At 35.6% G+C, this 19,313-nt stretch overlaps 1 protein-coding gene across 4 annotated transcripts in view; it reads right to left on the bottom strand.

The window, feature by feature from the left end:
• PHF14 (PHD finger protein 14) overlaps window positions 1–19,313 on the bottom strand; it is a 170,403-nt gene that overhangs the window by 41,694 nt on the left and 109,396 nt on the right. Inside the window, exons 18-19 of one of the 4 annotated variants that reach the window (XM_015853573.2) lie at window positions 12,019–12,132; window positions 10,291–10,373 (exon numbers count right to left, since the gene is read on the bottom strand). The exons of 2 other annotated variants lie outside the window; for them this stretch is intronic. In XM_015853573.2, coding sequence (XP_015709059.1) covers window positions 10,302–10,373; window positions 12,019–12,132 — 186 coding nt within the window. In that variant the 3' untranslated portion in view covers window positions 10,291–10,301. The remainder of the gene's footprint in view (window positions 1–10,290; window positions 10,374–12,018; window positions 12,133–19,313) is intronic. One more of the 4 variants, XM_015853571.2, reaches the window with a different exon arrangement.

Genomic DNA, 19,313 nt, shown 5'->3' with positions numbered 1-19,313 from the left:
ATATTGAGATAAAGACATTTTATCCAAATTACTTAGTATTACAGAAGGAATTTAGAAAACTTAGAATGTATGAAAAATAACATTAACACTACAAATTTTCCTACTTTCCAACCATGGTTAAAATACTCATGCTTCAAATATAAGCCTATTTATTTATTTATTTATGTACTTAACATTCCTACACAACATCTTGAAGGAGGAGTGGAGGGAGAAGATTAATTATCTTCATGGTATACAGTATCTCAGAATTGTGGTAAAGAAAGATGCTCTCTCTGCTCAATCTTTCTGCTTTCTGGGGTTGGGTTTGTTTTGTTCTTTGCAATTCTGAGTACTTCCTTTTTTGAATAACTTAGTGCCTCTTTAGATATTGAAAGCTTTCTCAAATAATGTCATGAGTTCAAGTTTTTGGTTTTTTTTTTACTTCTGCTTCTCATCTCATCTGGCTAAAACATGAGCAATGGTGACTTCCGGATTATCTGTAAATTCAGAATGACAGTGCATCATTTTTGCTTCTATTCGCATTTCAAGTACTACTCTTTCAACCACAAAGACTTTACTACAACAAGCAACATTTTGCAGATACCGACATCTAAAATTCTTCACAGCACGCACACGCGCAAATTATATTCTATAGGTGACTCCATTTTTAGATGCTGAGTTACTGAGATCTTTCTGCACAGTTACCTATAAAAATAAAGACTGTCAAAGATGATATCAAAAGTAAGTATCTAAAATGCAGAAGTAAAAAAAAAAAAAAAGTGCTCTTTTCATTATGCTTCCTACTTCTTCATACTCTGTCATTTCTTTGGAGCCTTATACCTCCCAGAATCAAAACTACGTGTGAATAAAAATACCCTTATTCTTGACTCAATGTGTAATTTTCTACATTTATCCAAGAAGATACTATCTAAAGGCCCATCTTAATCCTCCTAAGTTATGGATATTTATCTTTGTAATACGTAACTTGTGTGACTAATATTGGACTGAGTTTACCTACGGTGAGTGCCTACATGCTGAGAGCCTACTGAAAATGTCGAGAAAACTGCAGTCAAGTACAAGTGTAGGTTTAGAAAACATATGCCGAGGTGAAAGACAACTAGATCATACTCCATAAGTTATACTAGAAAAAGAAAATCCCAAACAAATCAATGTTTGAATTGCCTGACAAAGGTTTACAATAGATAGAGGTTGGACTCACATTACAAAGCAAACTAAGATTTATCACTGGAAGTCTTCAGCATGGAATCTTGGGTTCACTCTGTTTTGTTTGAAGTGTTTTTAATGAATATAAATACTAATTTATTTTTTTTTTCCGAAAGCATGCTCAAAATTACTATGGTATATCCCACATAATAAATTATTATGGTTAGTAATGATCACTCCTGGCTTTCTAATTTACGAAACATACACAACGAACACTTGCTACTGACTTATAAACTTGAAATTGTTAATATTTAATTCACTTATAAAACAACAACTACAAGATGATAGGGAACATTTCTAGCTTTATTCACATATACAGATTTAAGGCTGCTTTCTACTCTGGCTATTCAGTTTGGAATTTCTGCTGTAAATTAAAATGAATTATTAATCAGAACCTACTACTTAAGTTTACTCTGCTTTCAAAGAGAGAATGTTCAGGCTAGAGGCCTAGATTTGGCTCTGCTGCTACAGAACCACAGTGCATCTCCAGGCTCCCACATGAGACAGCATCAAAACATATCTTTCTATTTTAAGCCCCACTTGAGTTCTCTCAAATATCTTCTGCCAGCATCTTTCTCAATGGACAGTGGCATGCTTGACAGAGATTTAGACAAGTAATTTTAGCCATCTAAATCTTGCAGTAGGCATATCCGAAATTCTTTTCAGTATATGGACAGAATATTACCAAAGTAGTACCTTACAAGCAGACACTAAAATATCCTTGCAGGCAGAATTTGTGTGCTGATTTCTGTTGCTGGCTAAAACCAATTTAAACAATAATCTTAACAGATTAAAATAAACAAAACAAAACAGGGCTGAATATAGGAAATCTAATTTCTCAATGATGTTACTCATATTCAAAATCTCTCTGAGTTAAACTGTACTTTCAGTAAAATTCTAAATGTTTTTATATAGAAGAAAGTTTGCAACTAGAGCACAGACCACACCATTCTGGGTATCCTTTGTGATCCAGAGGATCAGGAAAACTACAACTGAGTATGCATTTAAAAAAAAAAGAAAAAAAAAAAAAAAAAAGATTAACTGTAGGAAAACTGTTCAACTAAGAAGGATTTAGCAGGTCAGTGAAGGCTATGAAAAATAATGTCATTTGCTAATCTACTTTAGAGTCTTCAGAAAATAGCCATTTGGTATAAAGTTAACATAAATTCACTTTTAATTTGCTGTTAATTAAGGAAGATGAAGTATGTATAGCTATGACAAAAATATAGATTTATAACAAAAAAAGTGAGTCTAATAAATAACACATCACCAATTCTACTGTGCTAAAATATTTCAGTAATATGAACTCCTCAGTGCCTGCTAAATATAAATAAAAATGAGAGTAATTTAAAGAAACAATACTTTGAAGAAGCAGAACTGCATCACTACTGGGATTGCACTGCAATTCAGAGATAACCCTGAAACAACTGGGTAGGGAAAAATCTATATGACCTACATTATTAATGACTTCTGAATGACCTCTGCTTATCTTCACTACCTTAAAGATGACATTGAAATTTCCAATGGTGCCCAAGATTCAACATCTGAAATCCAGACTTAAAGAATATTCTAATATTTTTAACCTGTCATAAAACAGAAATTTCTGAGATTATATATGATCTATAGAAATGATCAGTTTTCTTTACACAGTACAATGTGAGGTCTAATATTTACACTACATAAAAATGACTACATAACATATTCATTTGTTTTTTCATTCAAATGCTACAGATAAGAGAACAAATCATTCAGAAAAGAAATAAATTAAAAATAAAAGACTGTTTACAACAGATACTCAAGAAAGGAGTCAAATTTTCTTCCTCCCAGGAAAAAATTTCAATGGTACATCACACATGCCACTCAGCAAATGACAACAGTAACTTACACAGCCTGGAATCACAACACTGCACAAATCCTTCACAACACCTACTGACAGCCAACCAAATAGCATTGTGTGTCCATTGACATTAGTACAGATACCAAAATACGCAGCTATAGTAAAACAGACTTCAACTGTTCAATTTGCAGTTACTTTTTAATTAAAATATGTTTGTTAAGAACTAGTTGAAGTTCATTTGATTTTTTCACTACGTTTCCCACTCCCTTTCTCCAGCTAAAACATTATTTTTTTTTTCATGATTTCATTATGTAGTTTGAGCTGGAAAAAATTATTCTTTCTTCTTCTTTCCTTTTTTCTTAAAATACAACCAATTAATTAGCATGCTAAAGACACAAAATATAACATGCTAACATCAAATTGAATTTACAAAAATTAAAACAAATAATTTTGGGGGAACACATATTAAAGAAAAATGATGTCTTATTAAATATACATCAGTTCTAATTTAATCATTTCTTCTGTTCTTATTAATTTTTATGATTATTTTAGATTAGTTTTTCAAATAACAATGAAGCTAGTAACATCTAAGAAAAGATTTTTCTTCTCTTTGAATGAATCTATTTCCAACTCATCTGTATTCAGAATATGAATACAAATCTGTACACAAGTAATTCTAAATGCCATTGGCTTCCTGCGTTCAGTGCTGCTATTTTTCTAAAGAATGTATCCACAGATCAATGACCCATTCATAAGATCTGGAAATGCCAAAGAATAATACCCCAGGGAAAATACTGTTTTCACTTGACTTAAAATAATAATTTTTACAACAGAAAGAAAGCAATAAATCCCAAAATCACTGGCAATGCCATCCAGAGTATCTATATATCTGAAAGGGGAAAAAAAGTCATACAGAACCAATAATTTTTTGCACATTAAGTTCAAACTAAAGCCACGGTAGAATGAATGAATCTCATAGATGAATGTTCATGTGGCAGTGTAATACTGTCCAGCATTTTTTTCATGTTTCATCCCTTTTCTGTTACTTTTCATTACTCATTGCTACTCTGAGTTGATGACCTCCAACAGACTCATTGTGACATACCAAGAATGGTGAATGTGTCACAGACATTCAAGGCACGTGGAGGGGCTGCCCACAGAGAAGACTTCTGATGTAATCCTGAATGTTTTCCTGCAGTGATCTTACAAAAGAAATGGAACACACACAAGCTTCCCCTTCACCTTATCAACATCTGACCTTCTTATGATGACACACAAGTACACACTTTTTCCTGAGTAATACTTGCTGCCCAGTGATATTTTTCTATCCTTCTTTTTCCTTCCCAAAGGAGAGAATTATTGTAGATTATTTAATTTATCTAACTTGTACAGAGTGCTTTTCTCTACAGCCCATCTGTAGACTGTGGTGCCAGTTTCTGAATTCAGTTATTTGAGTACAGAAAACAAAGGTTATTTTCTACATTTCTAGCACAGATTTTTTATTTCTTTTAGAAATATAGCTGAATGTCAAGCAATAAAAGAGAATATTGCAAGGATTCTTAGCTTTTGACATTTTTAATTGCCCCTGCTTTGGTTATTACACAATAGATAGTTTTGTCATCTAAATATAATGTATCTTTGTGAAATCCTTTAAAATATAATTTCAAACCAGTGAATGCCATTTTCTATTTGCCTTTAATTTTCTCTCAATAGTAAGTTCATCAGAGTGTAACAATTAATTAACTTAATTAAGCTAACTTAATTATGTTCTTTCATAGGTCAATATGTAGAGCTACTCAGATTAATAGCAGAGCTTGTAAAGTTAATCTTCTTGTATAATGCAAATGATGCCAAGTCATGTATTAAATACCTTCCTGAGTAACAGATGATATAAGACTAAATGTACTTTAAAGAAGGGCAGAGACTGTGAAAAGGTTAAATAAAGAAAAATGTCTTGGATTTGTGGAAATTTTAAACAGATCTAATTAATTTTTTACATTAATGATGTTCTTCCAAGAGAAAGCCTCATTCCATAAGGCCATTTCCAGCTTAAATATACATAAATAAATTTTAACTTCAAAAGCACAACTGCATGACAACAGTTTCCATCCATCTTGCAACCTTTATGTTTCATTTTTAAGAAGATTACATAAAACGGTCATGTGAAGAGACTAGGCAGAAAATTTGAATTTTTAACTTCAGAGTATTTGCATGCTTACTCTATTTCCCAGTTTATTTTACAAAGGAATCACTTCAGTAGCCAAAGGTATTATGCTCTCTTCTCTGCTCATTATTAATTCACTTTTAACAGTTGGACTCTAAGGCTTTTTAGGCATATGGCTTAGCACTTTTGCTATGAAATATTAATGAAAACTACAGCATTCATAATAATTACTTGTAGAAGCATAAAAGGTAAAATCAAACAAATCTCCTGAGTGCCAAATGATCTGAATAGGTGACTGAACTCCTATGTTAAATAAATGAGTTTGATGGTTGGAATCTATACTCTGACATGAGGAATACAGGCCAAATAACCAAATTTCAGCCAAGTAACTAAATTTTGATCTTCTTCAGAAAGAGCGTGACTTAAGCCCACAAAATATTCTAAATTTATAGAGATTCCAGATCTGTAGCCTATTGCAAGTAACTAGTAAATCAGCATTTGCTCTTTTATTCAGAAATCAAGATTTTCCTTGGTACATACAGCACAGAAATTTGTGATAGCTTTTCTGAGCACTAAGTTAAAAGAAAAAATAGTGTTCAAGAATTAATCCGTATTCTAATTAATTCAGTTTGGATAACTTTTTTCTCATTTAACAGTATGTTGGGAAGAACAACATATTTATAGCAACAACAAGCAGTCTGCCACAGTTCTTCTGTCACATGAGTTCAAACTTGCAGCTACACAGAACAGAGGGAAGTACTGTTAAGCCTATGAAGTTTGGTAAGGAATGAACAGGTGTTGTTTATTTTACAAGCATAACGGATTTGTATTTATACGTATGGATATACAAATACACGTGTTTTCTCTAGTAAGACACCAAATCCTCACTCTGCTTCTTGCCAGTGTTTATTGTGGACAATGACTAAGATATTTTCTCAAAAGAAAAGTGAAAGCTGGAAATTCAGTTATTTAACAGCCTTCTACTAACAGTAAATGGAGAAAATATCACATGAGCAATATTACATGCTATGCCATAGAATTATTTTCTATTCTGTTCTTTCAAAGCATCTCACTTCACACTTTAAAGCAAATACCTTAGAGTAATAAAGCTGCAAATGAATGTATTGGACGCTCTGCTTATTAAGTTTATGATTTCTTGTTTTTGTTTTTTGGTTGTTGCTTTTTGTTTTTAATCTATTTAGTATTGTCAATGGAACTTGCTAGGAAAAAAAAAAAAAAAAGTCTTACCTGGAGATCAAGGAAGAAAGATAACTCACAAATAAATAAATAAATGAATATTTAATCAGAGGCAAATTGTGTTCATAAAAATCAACAAATGCTTCCTTTGCCCAAAAATGAAGTAATGCAGATGTTTCCCAGACTTTCTGAGAATAATGTAAGGATTTAAAATTGCTCCAATCATATTTATGACTAAGATGTCTTAAGTATAGGACACATCTTTTCCTACAAAACAAAACCATGATATGGCTGTGCATTACTAATGGGAGAAAAAAAATCTGTGCTCTTTTCAGATATAGGGAAAGCACTAAATGCTAATAGCTCAGAAGAAGATTAATCTTTCTTTAGTTCATAATCCTGCAGCTTTTTTTGCACAACTTCTGTACTTTTAGAAAGCAACACAGATACATGGGCTATTCTCATTCATGTGCTACAATAAGGTTATCAATATTTTACCTAAAATGCTCCTTATATACACACTTTTGAGGGGAAGAGAGGGGCCCCGCAGAAATGGGATTGATTGGTTATTCTTTGTTTTACTGAGCAGAGCTAAATGTCATAAACTGAGAGTGGCACAGCATTTCATCTGTATCTGTACTGCTCCAGCAATGCAGCCATGCAGAAAGACCAGCTCTGTTAGCCTCGAGGCTTACACGATTAAACATGATTAATTGATTTGCCACCAGATCAGCAAAGAAATTAATACACATAACTCATGCATTTCTGTTTTACTTCTAATTAAATAAGAGAATACGCCTTTCCTGAGACTCAGGTTCAAGGGAAGTGTCAAAACTTGTCTCTTCTTCCTTACATAGCTTGCACCCGATGCTGTCACTCCCAGGAGACTTGAGTGCTGCTTATGGGAAATGATATGAAAAATACAGAACGCCAATCAACTACTGCAACAATAAACTTTCACCTCACTTTCTCCATCATGTTTGTGCATGCAGCTATAAAAGAAATATATTTACTAAATACACTGGGACTTCCAACTACCAGATGAACAATGCAAGTGACTCCAGAAAACAGACTAAGGCGGCATGTCCAACCCATGGCCTGCAGGTCTCACAGTGCAGCCCGCCTGCTGGTGGCAGCACTTCCCTATTGAGTGGCCAGGTGTGCACCCACCACTCATAACCACCAAACAACAACGTGCTATCTGGCACTGCCTGGGCTGAAACCAGGCCACAGGGAAGGCGCAGTGCAGTGCTAATTCAAGTAATGGCAAATAAGCGCATGTATTCTGATACACTGGCTAAACACAGTCCTGTGAACAGTAAAGAATGCAAAGCCTTTCTTTCAGTTTTGGTACAGGAAAAAAAATCAATTTATGCTTGTGACTCCATTTTCAGTTGATACATTACCTCCAAATTTTCAAATGGAATGCAAAGAGTTGCAATCAGATATCCAACTCAAAAATTTGTTTATGTCTCTTTATCAGACTTCTAAAAGCTCTCTTAATGGAGAAAAAAATAGCCATTGCTTCACAGTCATATCATATTCATGTCATCACTTTGGGCAGTATGCACATCTGTGAGCAACCACTGTCAAGGAAGAGTAAAGTTTCATTAAAAATCTTTGATGAGCACCTTAAGGACTCACTACAAATTGCAACCACTGCCATCAAGCTAGCCTGATGCACCAGTTTCAGAAACATGGGGTGAAATATCCCATTAGTTTTATGGTTTTGCTGCTCTATCTATGGTATGTATTTTATAAGGGTTGCTTTGAAAGTAATATCTGTTATGACTTCAGGGGTGGATGGCGGTGGTATAGTAGTAGAGGTTGAACCTTCCTGACAATATTCCATTACATTTTGTTGCCATGGCAGCAGAGGGGCAGTCTATCAGAATGGCATCTATCATGGAGGTGTGTAAGAAGAAAAGGCGTGTCACTGAATTCCTCCATTTGTGCCCACTGACATTCATTGACGCTTGATGAAGATCTACGGAGACCAAACGATGGATGTGAGCATGGTGGCACAGTGGTGACAACACCAGTGGGTCATTTCCACTGGTGCAAGTTTTGACAAGCATAACGTGCCAACTCCTGTTCACCAGTGGTGAAAATGTACAGCTAATGGGGGTGACTATGTTAAAAAACACTGTTTTGTAACTGAGAATTTGCTCTATGAAGTTACTGTGCTCATTGTATCTGTTATATCTCCAAGGAAATAAATAGCAGGCTACTTTTGGAGCTACCCACGTGGCCCAGGACAATTTTTCTTCACGTAGTGAGGCTCAGGAAAGCTAAAAGGTTGGATACTCATTGAGTAAGAGAAAGGAAATGTAACTTCTCAGCCTTCATAACTGCAGTGTTATTCAAGCAAGTGCATTTGTACTTTCAAGGCATTTTAAAAGCCCCAACACTTGATTTATCTACATGTCCAGAGATTTTTCTTTCATTAGCTAATGGTAAAGAATGAGTGCTATCAGATACAATTGAATATACTGAGTCAGGACATCCTAACAATAGGTAGGTGTTGAATGTTGAAATGGTCGTAGTGACAAAATGTTTACATAATTTAAGATCTTAACGTAATTTTAAAGACTGTGTAAATTAGTATAACATTTTACTAAAAGCAGTTATTTCACACATTCCCAGTAAACTGCAAAGAAGGTCTAATTAGGTGGCACTGAAATTCAGATGGTAAATGTTTATTCCTTTTCACACGCAATGAGCTTTCCTTTCATTTTCACTGTTGCATGCTACTTATTAAAAATGACAATAAAAATAAGTAGCATTAACTTATCAGTCACACAGGTAACTGCTTTCTTACAGTATGGACACCATGCAAGCATTTAAACCTGTATAAATGATTTTTTTCACAAGGGACTTCACAGTTTTTGAAAACATGGGCTAAAGTATACAACCCCAACTTCAAACACAGTTTGGTTACTTTACAGTCTCAAGTATTTTGGAATCTGAAGTACACAAACTTTCCTGCATCTTTGGCAGGCACAAAAATTTCACAGGTATAAAGGCTGAACTCTCATCATGCTGATTACTTATGCAGCAAGTTTTGCCATATGCCACATCGTTGGCCACTGTCCATGTCTCACACAGCTATGTCTGATTTCAGAGCATGAAAGAAGGATGGTAAGAAGGGGGTAGTACCAGGAGCAAATCCCCTGCTGCCCTCCCACTGAGAAAGGGCAGCCTCAGAGAAAGAGAACCCAGCACTCAGCCATCATCTTGACTAGCAGAACATCTGGACAAAAAGCCTCATCTAAGTGATCAAATGACATCACACAAAGCTATTGAGTGAGTCAGATGGGACTATCTAAGGGGAAAATAAATTATAAGCAGGAAAAAAAACCAAACCAACATGGATTATATAAACAACTATAGCAATTCATGGGATTTTCCTGACTTCCTCCTACTAAAAATTGTTGTCAAGTGTGCAAATTTGAGACACCTCTTTAATACTACCTTCCGTCTATTTCTTTGTACCATCTATTCCATTTCCCGAAATCCTTAGTCTGATAGCTTTGTCCCCTTTACACTTCTTTTCTGTTTCCCCATATGTGGTTGCATTTGCTCATTTCATTAACAGCCACAACCTCTTCACCAGTACTGTCTTTTGGGTCGAATTCAGATGAGAATGCATTATAAAAGAAGGAGTGCATCAGTTAACAGCTGTAGTGAATTCTGAATATTAATTAATTGAGTGAATACTGAAAAAATATATATATACATGAGAGTGATATACCAGGAGACTTCAAATAAAAGGAGAATTCAGAAAGGGATCTGTTGAAGTAAACACATCTGCAAACAGTTTTGTTGCTGCTAGAGACATGTTTTTTAATGTGTAATTCACAAACATTTGCTTACTGTGCTGACTTACCCACACGTAACTTAGATGGGTTGTTTCACAGTGAGTTCTGAATTTGGGAATACAGCATACTGGCTCTCCCCTCTCAAGGTTTCCTGCAAATCCAACCACAAAACTCTTTCTGACTCACCTCTCTCTGTTTTGATATAAGCTGCATTAATTATGTTTTGAGAAGTCTCATTCTGTTATTAAACATATACAATACCTCATGACCCCATGTTCAGCAAAACAGCTTCTCCATAAACTGAGATATTTACTCAAATTCAACAGGTATATTTCCATATTTCACTTCTTTCATGTTTCCTCAATTGTATTAGCCCCCACAGCAATGCTGTACTCTTCATGGGCAAAAACTGTATACATATCTTCTTCTTTGCTTTTACTAAACATGTTTCATCCTTCTTTCTGCATTATTTTATCTTGCTTTCTAATTATCACTTCTGCTATGCTTCTGAATTTCTCCAGAGAAGAAACTGAGATAAACTAGAAGAGCTGAGACCTAGGAGTCAAAATCCATGGCCCTCCACAGGCTAAGATCCCTTTGCTCTTAAGGGCAAGACTCCCTCAAGAAAATAGACATAAATATTATTAAAAGTTTACATTCCTCTATCCACTGGACTGTTTAGATGAGATCTCCTGAGTACAAAGTAGCTCTACAGACTGAAGCCAGAAGACTATCTTAAGAATTCTCCCAGCCCTACATTGAGGACTTGCCTCTTCTTCAGACAAAGTGAGAAAATCATCGGAGAAAAGAAAAAATCCATGAAGGTATTTGATAATTATCTATGAGCTGCAAAGGAGAAATAGTGAATGACACTGCAACGGCTCTATTTCTTCCTGCTGATATTTCATAATCTCTTTTACAGGGAAGATGCAGAGAAAATCTGAGGAAAAAAACATCTTAACATTACCTTGTATGTGGCATATTTTTAATAACAATAAATGAACTGCTTGAAGAAGCCAAGATCAGGAGTATTAAGGTTACTCCAAAACAAAAGACTTATCTCATTAAATAGAATAACCTTTCCCTGAAAGAATGATTCTCATCATAAAATTAAGTTGTAAGTCTCAATTCAGTAGACAGCCCTCTCTCCAGCAATCATGTACTGAGACAACCATGTACTCCAGGGTCTGAAGAAGTCAGTCACAGGCTATGTTACCGAACTACCTTACAAGTCGGCACTTTTTCTTATAACAACAAGGAGTATGGCCTTATGTTCGCACTACATCATTAGCATCTAGCATCATGTTTTTGGAACACAAAGGTCACAATGAAAGGAACGATAATATGACCAAGGGTCTTTCCTTTGCGCAACCTAGCGGTTAGCCACGTTTAGGTTTAATGAAGAATGACAAATGCTTTACATCTACTTATGTAACTATATACACATTCTGCTTCTGTTTCTTTAGTCTTATAAAGCTTCATTTGTTCAAATCTAACAATTTCCTGATACGTCACAGGTGTGTGAAAGATAGGAATAATGAAAAAAGTATTATTTCCCAGTCACTGATAATAAGCAACAGTATTAAAATGCACTAGTTGGAGACTACTTGGCTTACATAACAAATGTCTGGAAATTTACCCTTGTCTTATGTGTCAGTGGTATGGGAGCATAAAATTCAGCTTTAGCTTTAAAAAAAGTCTCTGCTACAAGTAAAACAACACTAGGCATGAAAAACAGGCAAACGAGTATTCCCCAACAGTTAACCTTGGAACAGAATAGACACAGAAGGTCCTACCTCTTCTGGATGTTTCTGTGCCACCGATATCAGCTCTTCAGAGCTACTTCTTGAGGTAGAGGGTACCACATTACCTGGGGCCTCTGAGACCACCTCATTTGACGGCTCGGAGTCCTGAGGGCAACAGAGACAAATAGACCCCTCAGCAGTGTGTTGGTGTGGTACCCCAAGAGGGAGAGACTTCTCAGAGGAAGCGTGCTCTAAGCACAGAAAAACAAAGAATACTTGAAGTCTAAAACCTTGTTTTAATCTGGGCCAACACCTTTACCCCAGAACAAAAACACCTGTCATTTACTTTCTTAAAATGCTAGTACTTTCTACACAAGAGCATTTTAAGGCTTAGAAAATAACTACATAGCATTTCAGAATTGTCAATTTCTGAATAAGAGCGCTTGTTTAGCCCATACCTACCCCTGTGTTTCATCCCCTTATTTATGATGGAGGTTTCTGCAAAACAGCTGGGACTATGTTAGAACAACTCAACATAAATATATTTTATCAACTGCCGTAAACTGATAAAGCACATAAAAATATTAAGCTAGAAAAGGTTGTAGTTGATTGTCAATGTTAACACTACCATCAAATAAGTAAAATTAAAACAAGTAGGTAGTTTATATTGTATTTTCTGAATTACCTTCACAGTGAATTTGTGATGCAATGCTACTAAAATAGATCAGTCAAAACAAAAATCACTTTAGTACTCCACTGCTTCACACAGTGATTTTGATATCTGCATAGATTGAGATATTTTGCTGTGTAGAAAAAAAATCCATTAATCGGTACAATCTCCACTGTGCTTGTAATGCTCATTATAGAATAAGATATTTTAGATGTCATTGCTTAGCAAGCAGAATCTATGCTTTTGATGTACCATTTTCTCCCTATAGTTATTAATTGCAAGGAAATCAAGATTGCATTTTCGGAAACTGCAAGCTGCAAAGCTCATTATTAAGTTGTTTTTTTTTTGTCATAACAACTTCTCAATTGTAAACTGAAACTTCATACTAATAATATTCAGCATTTGCAGTTTAGCCCAATGAATGTGTTTGGACTGTTGGAAGAGGAAAACTGAATGCTGTACTCCAACACTCATTAGTGAAAACCACACTGAGAATCAGAGTACAAAATACATGGATGAGGTTGCTGGAGACTAGAAAGGGGGAAAATCTCTTTGGACCTGGAGAGTTATGTAATATCTCTATCTGATATAACTTTTCAGGTTAGTCCCAATAATAATAATAATAATAATAATAATAATAATAAAGCTTTTAAACTTAACTTTTTGGTTGCGCTGCCTCTTCCTGACTCAGAACATTCTGCCACAACCTGTGGTCTATCACCTTAAGTTGAAAGCTGAATGCCAGGAGGACTTAAAAAGCAAAATCAGCTTTCAGTGGAGAATGAAGAATTCCATCAATTAAAATGTTAAAAACAAAGTCTTGCTGAACAGTTTTACAGGCATTAATTAATGCAAAATGAGACATTTTGGTAAAGCTACCATCCTAATTCTATGACTGGAACAGTAAAACACTATTTTGCTCAGTTATCTCAATTACTCACAAGAATATAAACATAAAGGCTAAATATGGTGAATTACAAAGAGAAATATCTCAAGCACTCCAACAGAAAATGTTGATTCTTCCCTATCCATCACATGAAAGCTCACTGCTATCTCTGCCATGCAAAACTTCCGCACTGTGCTCTCACTCATAGTTCCTGCCTTTGCCTTAGAAGATCTGGACTCGCCCAGCCAAATGTCCCCTGGCTCAGTGGCCTCCTCATTTTGGTTCCTGGATAACAGTGACAACAAGACTACCTCTTCTCGCTGTTGGTCCAACTATCCGTGATCTGATTCAGAGTACTGAACCATGCCATTTTGTTTTCTCCTTGAGGACTAGAAAGTTAAATCACTGCTACGCAATTTATTGGCTTGGTACGCTTCCAAGAGCTCTCCTGTGCTGCTTACAAATACAAAAGTAACAACCACATATGCTTGGAGAAAATGGTATACTTGTCCAAATTCTTTGGTTCAGTGATTTCTCTCCTTGAATTCTGACTGTCTTTTGAGCGTAAGAAAAGTTGTGGTGGGCCAGACTTTGGTGGCAACACTTCTTTCTTATATTTTTTGAAAGTTAAAAAAAAAATTGGTTTTAAAGCTCTTCATTATAGCAGTAATTTGATAAGTGTGTATTTCCATTTCATTCCTTTTTCCTCATCAGGACCATCATGTCACAGATGCTCTCCTCTGATCAAGTCTCAGTATCTTTTTCCCATTAGCCATGCTTCTCCTTAGTTGTCTAAAAAACAAGCTGGCCAACACAGTATTCCATTTTTAAGGTTATGGACAGAAATCAAATTTACTTTGTTATACAAAAAGCAATAAAAGAAAATGATTCTCCTTGTACAGTTACATCAGTTTTGCCATCTCTTTCTGTTGCCACGTCTTAGGAAAAATATTCAAAGCCTAAACATCTATATGAAAGGCAATCTATGTTGTTATGAAGTACTTAAGCAACATGGGTAATACAGGTTTTAGAAATAAACATTTTCAGTAAGTGAAGTGTGATCTATTTGTGTAAGGTAACGTGACAAAAATGCCACAAAGTGCAATTGAGAACCTTCACAAAGCTTCTTCTCATTGCATTATGAGTACACAGCCAAATAAGCAATACCTCTACTAACCACTTCTAGCACTCTGACTTACACTTGGATAAATAAAACCATCTGAGAAAGTATTAGCACTGTTTACTTTTCTGAGGGAAAGGAACATCATCTGTTTCACTGACACCAAACAATTATTTTACTGAAGAAGTATAAAATGAAAAATGTGCTTAAAAACTAAAATCAGTTTCTTGTCTTCTTCCTATTATTTATACCACAATATACAGATTGGCTGCAAAAATGCCACTTCTTTCTTTTCTCAAGGCTTTGTATCATGAAAAACATGTCAACCACACCTCTTGTTTATTTGTAAGCTTCAAATATAGTCACAAATGACATGACTGTTCAAAGATGTAAAAACAGCACAAGTACCACACCAGACATTCTACTGTTTATACAAGAAAGGCAAATCTGCTTGGACCTGTGTCTGTTTTCATATAATCTAAATATTCATATACTTTAAGATACAATTTGGACCTTCAGCACTTTATTATTTTAATTCAGGTCAGTAGAGATCAAAGGTAGGAGGTGAAAAATCGAAGGTTTATCCAACTCTAATGAAATTTCCTCAGAATACTCCATTTTTATTTTTTTTTTCTCCTTTTCATCCTGTTTGGAGTGTATGCTATTTGCATCCACTGAAATGGAAGTAAACATCGTTATCTTAGTTTCTGTCCTTTGCTGTGCAGAATTAGCAGTGATATAATACACTGAAAAATCAATAGTGCATACAGAGCAGATGGGGATTTCATTTGTGAGCTACATAAAAGTGATAGATTTCAGAGGAAAATATTTACATTTTATGCTATACTGATGTTGGGTTTTCTGTTTGTTTTTCAAGTTCTAATTTGAGGACTTTTAAAACTTTTTTCTTTAAAAGAACAGATATTAAATACACAATACATACATAATTACACATATGCATTGTATATGTATGTTCCATATATACACACACGTATTTACAGGCACGTACACTGCCAAGGCTGTATTCATTATAAATATTATGGAAACAAAATACTGTAACTGTTTACCCATTTATGTTAGAGACACAACAGATGTCAAAATGTATAAAACAGAAGGTCTATGCAGCCTCTGATTTTGAAGAGAATGATGAACTGATGTATAAAAAAACATGCTTAAAAGACTGCTCGAAAGCATGAGAAGTTGCATTCAAAAAGAGATGATGGAAAAACATCATCTTAAGATGGTATTTATACCAGCTGAGCTTCAGCTAGTCTGCTGTTGCTAATTTAAAACAAAACAAAAACAAAAAAAAGAATCCAAATGAACAAACGAGCACCCAAACCTTTTATAGATAATTTCAAGCTGTCAGGTTTGAATATATTAACTCTGCATCAGTTTTCATGTATCATCCTTTACCTTGGTCCAGTTGAAAATTACACAAGCCATAAATTAGCTTTAAACAAGCTTTGAATCAGCCTGGAACCAGTTTTCAAATTAAAGAACCGTCAGTATATTACATGGTACTGTCATTTTATTACCCCAATCAATTCTGTGTGGCCTGAGGTTGAAAGAAAATGGATGCTGTCTTCATTTGCAAAGGGTTTATCTCTTACACCAGGCTCTGAGAACATGACTGCAGTAATGAATTGAAGGCTAAAGTTACTAACAAAGACTTTTAACAGCAGCAAAGTAGAAATATTTGCCCCCTCTTTCCAAAACATGAAACCGGCTTCTTAAGGCTGAAGGACTATGGGAAGAGATGAGTTTATGTTTGTTCAAGTGCCATGGTGCTGTGAGGCTCGGGGAACACTGCATTCAGTGAGATGTGGGAAATGCCTGACTGGATCAGAGCAGGGTACCTGAGAAGCCCTGCAGGAGACGATCTCGGATGCTCCCATCATTCCCTGCTCTCTCTTACTCCCTACGTTCTCACTTTGAAGGTCTTTCTGATATCTCAGGTAGGATATGGCAAAATCTAGTGAATACAAGGTATCTGTAATTCTCCACAGTTCATGGGCAAAGTGAAGCCCCGGCAGGAACAGAGCTTATCTTAATCTCCTTACACACGCAAGATCAATCACTTTGTCATTGCCAGCATTCTACCCAGCAATGGTTAATGAGGTAAGAATACAGGCTTTAAAAACCCACGATCTGTATCTGTAAAATTTCCTCTTATTCCCCTTTTGACACTTTCCTCGTGCTGATTTTGTTTCACATCTGACCATTTCCTCTCTTCCTCTGCCCTCTTCAAAGACATGAAATTACAGCTGCAGCCTTTACACAGGCTGCTAGCCCTCGGTGCACTCCCGTGCTTGTTCTCAGCTGCTTCTTCCCTCTCTTGTGAAAGGATGATGACTCCTTTGTCTGCACACTGATAACACAAGGCTCTCAGCAGATGGCTCAGCAACTGCTTCAGTTCAGGTAACAAACCTCAATTTGGAACTGCTGCCCTCTTTAAAGGCAGAAACAAAAGAAATATCATTTATAATTCTCAGTTTTCCTAACATAGAACCTTCATTTCATACTTTAGCCTCACGCTATTTTTTATCAAAGTGTGCAATACAGAAGACCTAATGAAGTTACATTTGCACTAAATACCAATCTGCTTCCATTTATTATCCTTCTAACTTTCTATAAACTACAGCATTGTCAAAAGCAAGCTTGCATCTTCAAAATGTGCCCACATTTCCAGCTGTCAAAGGGTGAATCCCCTTCACAGCTGTTTAAAATAAAGATGTTACTATCACTAGAATTTTATGAAAACTGTGTGAACAAATTATGACAGGAAACAGGGTCATATGTTTGCTCAGGATGTGTTCTTCAAATGTAGAAAAAAAAAACAATCTACATATATTTAAAGATAGAAACAGCACTCTCAAAGTAATGTTTTTCATATTCATTCTTCCAGGTTTATCTTATGCAAATAGAAACAGCTATGGGTGGAACATTTAATCATCTGAAGGTATCACCACTCACCTCTGGAATCTGAATTCACATTCACTTTTTAATCAACACATTTTCCACATCTGCATTAAGTCAGCGTAGTAATCCCACTTCTCTGTGGAATGAATCCTTCCCTTTTAAAATCAAACTCTCCCACATTTTTATATTTCCCTTTTACTCTCCCATTAATGGAAAGCTGTCTTTCAACACCTGCTTTTTATGACCCCGGACCCTCCGAACAGTGTTAAAGAAATCAATTGTTAAAGTGCTGTAATTTCTAAAAATACGTAAAAAATAGAATTAACCACTGAAATGTAGGTTTGTGACACTAATCTTATATCTTGTATATAATGCAAAGAAGTACGCCTTTCTTGCTATTGTCATGGTCTAAAGACACTGATCACAGATATACTGTGGCTCAAGCTGCTGGCAAATGTAATGATATAAGCATCTTTTTGCATGATTGCAAAGTTTTAGAATTTCTTCAATAAAAGGAAAAAGGCAACATTTATCTTTCCTGTGCTATATCCCCTATGTCTCATCTCATACAATGTGGTAATTATCTGGTGTACCAGAGCAACAGATTTTACGTTAATACCTTTTTGCAGGCTATTAATGTAACGGTCAGACTGATATACAACACTATTATTGTTGCATATAAGAATAACTCCGTACTTTGCCTTTCTTCTACACACCACTATCCTTCTATCCTGTTATGTAATTTTTTCTCACAATGATTCAGGATACAGGCTTGTACAAGTTATTAGGAACACAGTGCTGTTAGCTGTGCAGTAAGGTACAGCAGCAAACTTACTCCCACCCCTCAGGCCAAGCTACCCACTCACACGATTTGTGGCCTAAGCAGTTTGCTTTACCCCACTCCATCATTCAGAGGGAAAGCAGACAGAAGTTTGCTCCTAATGCGTGGCTCACACTCTGCTCAAACCACAAGACTGAGCACTTGAGAAGATTTCTGCTCAAAAAAAAAACCAAAAAACCCAGCTGCTTTATTCGAACAAAAATAGAACGTAGCTCAGAAAAGACTTTCTTTCAAGCACACAATCTTCAAAACTGTGCATCAGCATGCAGAGTGTGTCTGTCAGATGTCGGAACAAAGCTTTAAATTGTACCATCTAACTTAATTCTCAAGATAGGGTCAGCACATTCACAGGGCTTTTTTTTCCTTTGAGATGTCCTTAAAGTAATATTTATTTAGCTTCTTAAATCTTCATCAGCACTGATTCTTGCTTTTCAACTCCTTGAAGTCCAGATTTTCCCAACATAATGCAAAACAGAGCAATGTTAAAATGTGCGAGTGCCAAAAGCATTGCAAAATTGTCAAAGGCTACTTAACAAATCAGAATCAGTTTTCATATCTCCCCACTTTGAGATTTTTTTTCCCCAGTAATAAGAGGAAATAAATAAAGAGACTGCATAGTACATCATTTTGCAGTCTGAGTTCACTACGTATGTTTTATAGCTCCCTGAACTTTCCTCATATGGCACCCACTTATCTGCCTATGGTTCAGTGCTTCATAACTTCTCTATCCTGCTCTGGGGGAAGGCTCTATGTGCCCTCTTTACCACAGTCCAAGTTTTTAACATGTTCTGCTCTCCTCTGAGAGGCTTTTTGTGCATTCCTCCATGAGCTTCCATATTCCTAAGAATGTGTGCGTGCTCATATTTCCCCTTCTGTGTCAAGGGCTTCTCTTGCAGTGGCATTAATT

The sequence above is a fragment of the Coturnix japonica genome, chromosome 2 (genome assembly GCF_001577835.2).
Source record: "Coturnix japonica isolate 7356 chromosome 2, Coturnix japonica 2.1, whole genome shotgun sequence".
In the NCBI taxonomy this organism is placed as follows: Eukaryota; Metazoa; Chordata; class Aves; order Galliformes; family Phasianidae; genus Coturnix; species Coturnix japonica.
The sequence above is the reverse complement of the archived record's forward strand: the minus strand, read 5'-3'. Positions and strand labels throughout refer to the sequence as shown.